The 11,407-nt window shown below is 36.5% G+C and overlaps 1 protein-coding gene across 1 annotated transcript; it reads left to right on the top strand.

Moving 5' to 3' along the window:
- Positions 1 to 946: 946 nt before the first annotated feature.
- On the top strand, positions 947 to 10,608 carry LOC115444549 (tubulin beta-1 chain-like). The gene is made up of 2 exons (XM_030170369.2): positions 947 to 1,244; positions 8,952 to 10,608. The coding sequence occupies exons 1-2, from the start codon at positions 1,188 to 1,190 to the stop codon at positions 10,239 to 10,241; spliced, it is 1,347 nt and encodes a 448-aa protein (XP_030026229.1). The 5' UTR covers positions 947 to 1,187; the 3' UTR covers positions 10,242 to 10,608.
- Positions 10,609 to 11,407: the final 799 nt, after the last annotated feature.

Raw genomic sequence — 11,407 nt, 5'->3', positions numbered from 1 at the left:
ATTCAAAAGCAATACTTTTGTATCTGGGCCTAGTAAAACTTATAAAACCTGGCCAACAAGTTTAACTAGTAATGGTATCCAAAAAGGGCAATTTGAGCACTTAATCATTCATCTCGAGACCTTCGATTTATGATCGATGAATGACTTTCATTCAATATTTCGCTTATAATGAAACACGAGCAATACACTTAAATAATTACATTTGTTAATGAAAACTTGTTTTTCACAATATGTCATTTAAATTTTGTCTCAACAACGTTGTAGCTACGCGTCTACATATTTCCCTAGTTGATAATCTTAGAATGCATTGTATGCTAAGAATGCAATTTTAGGTAACGATATCTGAGCTGTATTTAGGCCGCTTTGTACTTGAGTAGATGATTTGTGGTTTGTTACTTCAAGCTCTTAAGATAACCAAGTTATGTAGCGAAGAGAATGCAAATGACTCAGGGATATAAGAAGATATGCCGACGTTAAGATGGTGCCCATTGTTTAGTCTACGACCTATATTAATGACATAAAACTTCAAAATATCTTCATTACTGCTTCAAACTAATGTAACTTAAACAGCTGCATTTATGATGAAAGATAAATATATGAAGATTGTCATGACTCTACCAGGTTATTGAACAATAAGTAATTACATAACCAAAGACATTGGCGCCTAGATACGTATGAGCCGCAAACCCAAAAAGTCTAGCGCATCAGACCGTCAAATGAAATCATCGGCAATCAATCAAATGCAAAACTCACTCAGCCTTCGCCAAAACAGAGATAAAAAAACATAATTCTACAATATTACAAATTTCCGTTTACCAACGGGAAATATTCGAACTAATACACGCCATCTTGAATTCCATAGAGGTTATACAATTGCTCATGCAGCAGCGCCACACCCAACCGCAAAAGTAAATTTGCCGCAATGCTACTCGCAAATGACAACATCCATGTATAGAAATGTAGGATCAGTCCATTTCGGTGGAGTGATAAGCCTCCCGTACTGCAGTGAAGTTAGCGACGCGACATACCCGTCGACCAATCAGAGCGCTCGGCTCGCACGCTGCGCGGAGGCGAGTCGTGCCTCAAAAATCCCCACCGAGCCGGCCGGCGGATCAAACCATCGAGCAGTGCTGTGCGAGTCGCGTATAGTGTTAAGTAACTTATTTTACAATTTTAAATAAATCAAAATGAGGGAAATCGTACACATCCAAGCCGGCCAGTGCGGTAACCAGATTGGAGCAAAGGTAAGTTTACATACAGCCGACAGTGCGTTGAGTTTCTAACGGTTCTACGGAAAACGTTATATTTAGTAACCGGCGACCGCTTTGTCAATTTTCTATGCAATTTCCACATGAATTAAGGCCTAACGCTCCATGTTGCATTATCCCATTCGTTTTCAAATAGAGAATAATATTTGAAGCCGTAATTTGTCACGCACGACAGCGCTAGGGGTGGGGGTTCTCACACCCTGAATACGCATGTCCCGGTTAGTGATGTCACCTTGTTTACCGGTGCCGACTTACCGAAAAAAAAGTCCTTTTACGGCACGTAGCTGTTCATGTCCGAAAATGGATAATGTAGTAATGAGTCATTTATCTCATGTCACACGGCGGTGTGTGGCACTATTCCATTGGTCAATACGTGTTGTTGTCAAGGACTATTATGAATAATACTTCAACCGGTTACGAATGGGACGCTATAAACACTTATTTTCTTGTTTTGACAGTTATTAGCGTTATTTATTTAATGTCAGCGACCGGGTGTCTCGGATCATCAAGCGTAGAGCTTAATGTGTTCTTATTGGAATGTCTCGCTTAAAAAAGGAATTCGATTTTTAAATCTCTGCGTTCCATGTTTAAAAATTACAGTTAGTACGAAACTATAGAAGAATATAAAGAGGCGCGAAAGAGTTATTAATTTTCACGCTCCAAAAAGTTTTAAAACAAATCGTTTTATTGCACCAACAAAACATTTTATATCAGTAACCGATCCATCAAGTTGGCAAACATACTAAAGAGGATATTAATGTATGCAAAGTAAAAATCAGATAATTGCAAAACGGGAGCAATTATAATGCTTTCTTATCAAATGTCGGTGAAAATCTAATGGCGGCGATGCATAACATGCACGTAGTTGCATCCGCTCACCCGATATCTACATATAGCATCAGACTTTCTAAATCTCTTTAAAGGTTAGAAAATGGTCCTTCGAACCGGATCGAAGTTAGAACGAGCAAAGTATTCGATTTTCATTTAATAATCAATTATATATACCTAGATATCTAGAATACAATTCTTACTCTATTAAGAATACTCAAAATTATAAGGTCAATATTAATCACTAAGACGACAAAAATAAGTTTGTAGATTGAATGGACCTTATCGGAATATTCAAAGAAACCACAAAAGAGAATAAACTCTAAAGTGTCAAGGTTATTAAGTTCCAATAAATTAAAAACAACTGAATAGGTAAATTAATAATAAAGTTATTTCCTTATAGCATTACGTGATACAACAGCTATTTTTGTAACAACAATCAGCAACAATGGTCGAATGTAGGTCAATTATTGACAGGTGAAAATATTTTGTAATCTTTTCATGCTTACAAAATGTATGTAGGAATAGTAAGCAAAATGTCGTGAGACTAAAAGTTATGTCTTGAAACTAAAAGTTCTTATGGGGTAACGGGACCCTTGTAGGGCCACCTAATTTTGAAATATATAGAAAAGCCTTTGATTAAATTGCAATATTCCGATTGCGATAAGACCACCATTTTCACTTTCGATTTGTTTATAATCTTTATTGTATATTTACTCTTCCATAAGACTTGTTGTACAATAAAGATTAAATAAATATATTATACATATAATAAAATGTAATAGAGAACTAAACAAATTATAGTATATTTTTGCACTGCAACACAAATCAAAAACATCGATGGCCTTGTTAGAAACCGGGCTTTCACACATTACTTTACCTTTATACTTCGTGCGTAAGACAAATTAAGTCCACCGATGTCCTATTTTGTATATGGATATTATACAAATTAAAGGATTTAGAAAAGAAAGACAGAGGCTTAACTATTACATCTAAGGTTTACTATGCTTCCTCCTTCTATGGACCAATCTATCGTAATAACTTTAAATCTTCGCCAAATTACTGAAAACTCACTTTTTATTGAACAAAATAAGTGAAATTAATTAGAGTTTAATGGATCGCTGTAAATTTTTAAGTAATATTCATATATCGACATTGGAAAGGTTTGATATGTGTCATTTCAATGCAATATTCAGCTCTAGGTATACATATTTGGTATCTACGATTTTTGAATTTAGGTTCATTTTTTAATATCATTTAAGTCGACCTTTCTGTCGATATAGCTTCAAATAAGATTCGAATAAATCTATGGCAACCGTTGCTAGGCAGAATTCAAAGCTGCACAGAATTTAATATGAATGGATGGAGTCGGCGTACGTGTTTCTTTTACGTATAGCGTGTTTAAAAGTACATTCACCTTCGACGAACAAACAAAAATCAACACAAATATCTCGATGATAGAGTCTCAATTAAAACACCAGACACATTTGGCTTATCAAGTTCTTCTCAACTCTTTTATATATTTGGCGTATTAAGTTCTTCTTAACTCTACTAAAGGTGAGAGACAACGCCAACGGCATTATGAGGGTCATAGTAGAAAAAAAATATTAAGGATACTAGTATAACTCAAACTATTTTTCCTACCTTTGTCGTCTAAAATAACCATCAACCTAAAGAATACTTTATAATACTATATTTCGGTCTATAGATTCCGGCCAAAGTAGAAATTTAAGCCAATAATATGAACACCAGACTCGAAGCCACGCAGAAAAAGGATACAAGGCAAATTTTAAAAAAGAACTATTTAAATTTGCCTAATATACAGAGTGACCTAAACATGACGTAATAAATTACAATCAAAATTCTGAATGGATCCTGTCGTTGGCAATCTTGAAGGTCCATTCAAAGACATGTTGTTTATGGAAAATTTAATTATCTATGATTCATTGAACAGCTGTTTTTGATTAGATACTGGTTTGTATGATTCGGTGATTTCATAATTATATCACTCTCTTTATCTTACGTATTTCTCTTGAAGGAAGCAAAGATTTCTTTATTCCTATGGGCGTAGCTACAATTAATTACTAGGAAGTTTTTAAATATCAGCAAAATAGGCTAAATGACCATTCTGAAATGGGCATGAAAGTACAGATGAAATTATCGCAGCTGAACCCCAGCTACCACAATCTAGTATAGACTATAAAAATACACCGTAGAGAAGTTGAAAACACCCAATTGTAGCAATTGAGGTCGCAGCACGAGGGCAATGAATTAAAAGCCTATTAAACAATAATTGTAATCGAGAACTAATGATTCTGTAATTGATCTCAGCATTTAGATTACATCTTTCAATTAATTGATTTAAGAATTACAGTTGGTTTGTAATTTGCAATGTAAATTTTTGTACGTATTTTCGTTGTATTTGGTTTTGTTTTTGGGAAATACATTTGTTTTTGTATTTGAATAATAAAATATTTCACGCATTGAAATAAAAGTTTATGGGCCAAAATGATTATTAATGCATGGTTTAGAATTAGAGTAAAACATATTTACGAATGTTAGTTTCCTTGCGGAAAACAATAATAATCACTAGGTAAAGCGAACTCCAAAGAGTTTTTTTTTTGGTTGGATTTACTCCTTAAAGAGAAGGCAAAGGCTCTCAGCCATAAAGCCTAGAATCCAAAGAGTTCCCTGAATATTATTTACCGCTACTCATTCTTTCTGGTAATGGAGCAATCGTAAGGCTGACTTAACTATAAGCTATTTATCATAAACACGTTAGTTCAATTGTTATATTTGAAACAATCACCGTACAGCGAATCTAGGCTTAATTATACAGCTTACTCATGCAAGAAAATCTCATTGGCACAGATTAAAAACATAATGAAAGATTGAGTTTGACTGTTGCAAAAAGTTATGATTTTTTACCACGCTTCTTCGGCGTGAGAAAATCTAAACGAAAGTCCGCTAGAATTACAATTTATTTTAGTTATTAGGAATCCTTTATTAATTTTAAATATCTAACTTAACGTTGGGCTACGTCATAGAGCTACTGCATAATTATATAGAAATCAATGCTGTATTTATATTTAAATCAAACTCATTCAAAACTCTAGTAACTTTTACGCATTACATCAAGCTTCGATATAAAAAGCATTACGACGCAATCAAAGTTACAAAGATAGCATCAATTGGGCTCTTTACAATGTTATTTTTAATCTCGAGAGATTTTGAAAAAAGAATCCATCAAAAAAGATGACTGTCAAATTAAGAGGTTAATAAAAACGTCGCTTTTTGAATTTATAACATGAATCAGGTGCTTCGGAATTTGAAACTTACGTCGTATTTATTTAAACTGGCAAAGGTATAAATGTGGAGCCACGCGGAAGTAATTTGTGTCTTATTTTGGTGAGTTATGACATACTAATAAAAACAATTTAATTTATTTAAAGAGAAGTTTTTTCGTTACTAGAAATTATAAACATCAATAAGACTGTAGGTTTGTTGTGTGTGTGTCCCTACAAGACCAAGATGAGGTGTATCTAAATATGTAGGTATGTTAGAAGATGCGAGGACATTTGGCACGTAGTCCGCATAAAAAATCAAGATTATTGCCAGTCCAATCATTAATAGTCCTATTAGATCCCATTATAAATCTATTTGTTTTCTAAATATATTGTTTTTTTTACTATAGTAGCCTCCTCTTTCAGTTTGTTTTTTTTTTCTTTTTATAAATAAAGTGGAGTTTATGCCAATCCAGTTGCAAGGAGGTTTTATCGTAATAAAAAAGTAATCAGCCAGGCTAAAATAAATCTTGGTAAAACAATTATTTCACACAAGTTTTATAAGTTCATTGATCTCGAATAAGACGTATCGTAATAATTCAAAGTGCATGTTCACGGCTTTCTCTTGCGGCGTGATTCAGGCCCGTAGCATTTTACGACCTTTATGTTGCGAGTTTTGGTACAATTTATCTGCTAATGTCACGCAAAGTTGCAATGAAACGAGCTATGGAAACTTCTAGAAACTTCTTTTCCATAACCGTCACTCAATCTGTAACATGTCAAAAATAGAGGTAACTTCTTAAAAAATAAAAAAAAATCACGTGTGACGCCGCGTCTTGCTTATTATGCAGCCAATATAATGAACCAGACTTTTGAAATATTTTCTTATTTTGTTTTAAACTAAAATAAATTACAGAAATGGATAACCAATTAATATTATGTAAATAGACCGCCTCGACAGTTTATGTAAACCAATTAACTGTTTTATAATCGATATTTTTTTTATCGTAATACTTAAAACAAACTTTGCACCATTTATACATCGATTAATCTCCATTTTTAATCGTGACAACTCGATTAATGCACCTGTCAAAGTCAAACTGACGTTTTCAATTTGCGCGAAAATGATTTTTTAATAAGACAAAAAGTGAAAGGCGGGAAAGGCATTGTAACTGGATAACGAAAGAAAGTGGCGTGTGAATGGAGAATGTTGTGATTGTAAAGGTGAAACCATGGTTACTTGTGCTTGGTCAATTTCTCTTCATGGTATTTGCAAGTGATTCTATTCGTATACTTCACCCAGGTTAGGTCACGGAGATTCTTGCTATATTTGTAACAAAGAAACAGTCCAGTAAATTTACTTATGTGCGTATCATTGGAAAATTATTTGGGTAGTAAACATTCTAGACCTACGTGTAATATAATTTCGATTATTGAGTTCTCTCATTAAAAATAAATAGAACAGAATACATAGTTGTAATTATAATATTCTCTATGAGTGGTAAAGAGAACTTGATTAGCGGAAACACATTTTTGCCCCAGATAGTCGTATAGGAAACATAATTGTGCGAACGTTTTTCAAATTTCTACTCTTTTGGTCACGCTCTACTTTGCAACTGGTATGTCGATAGAGAATTTCTTAAAATATTTTGACATAGTTTCAAACGTATTGATTATAATTGAGTTAATATTACTTTGGTGAAGTACCATATTTCAAATCGATAAAATATTTTTGATTCAACACCCATCTCTACATATTTTAAACTTAGAATACTCCTTCAAACGTATTTGATTTTGTAACACTCAAGGAGATCGATAAAACAAAGGTTTGTTGTACAATGATTCATGGCATTAAAATGGTTGGAGAGTGCAGTGGATGGCATGGCGCGATTACTATTTTTACCCGGCCATCGACCGTCCGTCCGTGCGTTGAACCTCACTAATAGCGAACCGTGATAAGATACGTGTGGCTGTATGGGTTAGGGCTTGGCTTATCGACGAAGCCAAATTGTTTTAAATAACGTTGTCTAAAGAGTTTAAGATAACATTCCACCTCCTTTGGTTACAGAAATTGAATTTCGAACTGCATTTTTATAAATTATCTTTCTAAAATGGCAACCGAAAGAGACCGGTATTATTTTTTTCTTAATTTAGCTCTGTGATATTTGAATGTTATTTATGATCATCAATTAAAACTAACACAAACGTTTTTATATTACTGGAGACAAGATAAAATTGATTTAGTACAAATTTAAAATAGAGATACCAATGAAATAAGGCCACGTCAGTGCTAATTCGAAGTACTTGTAGCTGACGTGAAACGCGTATTGCCTTATAAGGGTACGGCTGTCAAACACCTACATAAATGACATCATCTTGGACTTACGTAATTGTTTTTAAAGAAACTCCTTGGCGATAGCAATATCATACATATACCTATATATTATTGCATTGACCGAGGCTGAGTAGATGCCCTTGCCTTTACAATTCAAGTCATTGATTGAACTAACTTCAAGATCTAACTTGTATTGGAGACGAACACGTTTATAGCGTACTAATACGCGCATACATAAACAATATCTAGAATTTTTTAAATTACGAATACCAAGAATGCATTCCGTTTCGCTCAGCATTTGATATAAGGTTTTATAATTCCTTCTAAGTAGTGTAAAATTGAAATAGAACTACTTATACTGCAAAAATAATTCTCGTAGATATATTGACGCGGAGAGTCGGAAATATTTATGCAATAGCAACGGAAGCTAGGCGCCAGCAAAGTACTTATGCAGCCTTGGTGATTGTAATAACTTGGAAGTAATTGATTATGCAAATGCAAACGCTCTGAGTGTAAGGGGTGACGTCATAGTAGTTAAAGATTAAACGATAATGAATAATATTAAGACTCAATGTGCCTCGGTAACTACAGTTTCAAATATACTTGGAGATACGCGGAAAATGTTGTAGAGGAATATTAATGATAGAATAATTAAACATCAACATTGAATACTTGAGTCTCAGAAAATAGATATTGCTTATTAAACAAAAAGGCTTGAGTAGGCCAGAAACATTACGTTATAAGAATAAAGGAGAAAGTTTCAGAACTCTCACACAAATGTGAGATATTCGGTCAGCTGAAAGTCAAAACGTTACGTATTCAATTTAATAAATCGTGATTATTAATTTCACACGAAGGTTACATAAAAATCGAGAAATTTAGTCCATATGGCGGGCCAGTACGTACACAAATTGAATGATAATTTGCGAAATATACCCACACCGACTTTTATGGCTGGATACACCGAATATGGATGGGCGTAGGCGGCACCACGCTCAGCTTTGTTGCGCAACGTCTCCAAGACAGATTTAACATGAATTATGCATCCTGTCTGTGCCGGCTCATTGGCTTTTATTGTAATTTGAATAGAATGAATGCAGCTCTCCAACCTCCATTACAACCGGCTTGGAAGCGCTGCGCTAGCTGAGCCACGTGATGGCATTTTAATTGAATGCCCTCGCAGCGCTTCAAGCAGCTTTCGATTAGTTTCGCTAACGGTAACTCTCTTTGTTCTAGTTCTGGGAGATCATCTCTGACGAGCATGGCATCGACCCCACCGGCGCCTACCATGGCGACTCGGACCTGCAGCTGGAGCGCATCAACGTGTACTACAATGAGGCCTCCGGCGGCAAGTACGTGCCGCGCGCCATCCTCGTGGACCTCGAGCCCGGCACCATGGACTCTGTCCGCTCCGGACCTTTCGGACAGATCTTCCGCCCGGACAACTTCGTCTTCGGACAGTCCGGCGCCGGTAACAACTGGGCCAAAGGACACTACACAGAGGGCGCTGAGCTTGTCGATTCAGTTCTTGACGTAGTCCGCAAAGAATCCGAATCGTGCGATTGCCTGCAGGGCTTCCAGCTCACACACTCCCTTGGTGGCGGTACCGGTTCCGGTATGGGCACCCTCCTTATCTCAAAGATCCGTGAGGAATACCCTGACAGAATAATGAACACATACTCAGTCGTCCCCTCGCCCAAAGTATCAGACACCGTAGTCGAACCCTACAACGCGACTCTCTCAGTGCACCAGCTCGTAGAAAACACAGACGAAACCTACTGCATCGACAATGAGGCTTTATATGACATCTGCTTCCGCACGCTCAAACTCTCCACACCCACCTATGGTGATCTCAACCACTTGGTATCCCTCACAATGTCCGGTGTCACTACCTGCCTCAGGTTCCCTGGTCAGTTGAACGCTGATCTCCGCAAACTGGCTGTCAACATGGTTCCTTTCCCTCGTCTCCACTTCTTCATGCCCGGTTTCGCTCCCCTCACATCCCGTGGAAGCAGACAATACCGCGCCCTCACCGTGCCCGAGCTCACCCAACAGATGTTCGACGCTAAGAACATGATGGCGGCGTGCGACCCGCGTCACGGCCGTTACCTCACCGTCGCCGCCATCTTCCGTGGTCGCATGTCCATGAAGGAGGTCGACGAACAGATGCTGAACATCCAGAACAAGAACTCGTCGTACTTCGTTGAATGGATCCCCAACAACGTTAAGACCGCCGTGTGCGACATCCCGCCGCGTGGTCTCAAGATGGCGGCCACGTTCATCGGCAACTCCACCGCTATCCAGGAGCTGTTCAAGCGCATCTCTGAACAGTTCACCGCTATGTTCAGGCGCAAGGCTTTCTTGCATTGGTACACCGGCGAGGGCATGGACGAGATGGAGTTCACCGAGGCCGAGAGCAACATGAACGACCTGGTGTCCGAGTACCAACAGTACCAGGAGGCCACCGCCGACGAGGACGCCGAGTTCGACGAAGAGCAAGAGCAGGAGATCGAAGACCACCATTAGAGGGAGGGGCCACGCCCGCAACTTAGTACATGCCATTATAATAAGAGTTACTTTTCGTTCGAGTAACATTATTGAACCCCGTACTGCGTCACGAGATAAGCTTCCTAACGTTTTAACAGATCGCACAACTAAACAATGCCGGTCATACTGTACGAAGTACATTATGCTAGTAACCACGCTTCCTTGGAAGCTAGGTCTGAACATTTAAAAAAGCTGAACTAATAGACACTGCATCATGTGTGCAAGTGTCGCGTCTGGCCAAGCGTGCTACTGTGACGGCTTCGGTAACAGAAGTTCTTTTTTATGATCGATTAAAATTGTTTTGAACAATAATTTAATGTATATAATAAAGATTTTTTATTTATAAGACTTTACTTTCATTTTCCATTTATGCAGAAAAAACTACACAGGTTTTAATACCTATTTGTTTTTGAAAGATTCTGGGAAGTTGGTTTTCTGAGAAATTATGAAATTAATTGCATTAAATGACATCATATTTGATAATATATATTTGTTTTTAATTCGACGAAAGTATTAAACTGATGAAAACAAACTGATAAAGATAATAAGCCTCAAATCAGTTCTAAATACAGAAATATACCTAACATTGTTAATATACATTATAATAAATACACAAAAATACGAATTCCGCCATCAGGTTACCTTGTAACGGTATCGATTCAACGAAATTAATTCCCACTGCACTATTACGTAATTGATAAGACGGAAACATACAAAACAAGTAATAATACACATGCACTTTATTAAGAAACCAACCATTCAGGTTACTTAAGATAAATATCACAAAGATCATGTTCTGGTTTTAGTCAAGGTTACCTAAATAAATATAGAAAAACAAAATAAAAACGCAATAAAATTAGAGAAACAAAATAACAAGGACAGTATACAAATTAAACTTAGACACAACAAAATTCGAACAATGAAGTATTGAAAAGGGGCAAACAAAACTAATTTGAATAATTTAGGTTTTAACAACCAGTAACATTGCCAGCATGACATCATTGAACAACCCATTTTACAAACAAAAAGACAGACCTCCAAACAAGTTTTATAGTTATTTTAACTGAGAAATAATGGTTCGTGGTAAGTCTTGGCAACACCTGACATCATTCTCCTTGGTTATAAATAGCATTGCACTTAACGAC

Source organism: Manduca sexta, unplaced genomic scaffold (assembly GCF_014839805.1).
Source record: "Manduca sexta isolate Smith_Timp_Sample1 unplaced genomic scaffold, JHU_Msex_v1.0 HiC_scaffold_60, whole genome shotgun sequence".
NCBI classification, from domain to species: Eukaryota; Metazoa; Arthropoda; class Insecta; order Lepidoptera; family Sphingidae; genus Manduca; species Manduca sexta.
This window is presented reverse-complemented; position numbering and strand designations above follow the sequence as displayed.

Bases quoted from the DNA above. Each gene is read 5' to 3' on its own strand.
- LOC115444549 (XM_030170369.2), top strand. From the start codon at position 1,188: ATGAGGGAAATCGTACACATCCAAGCCGGCCAGTGCGGTAACCAGATT. The intron at 1,245-8,951 runs GTAAGTTTACAT...TCTTTGTTCTAG, and splicing joins GTAACCAGATTGGAGCAAAG to TTCTGGGAGATCATCTCTGA.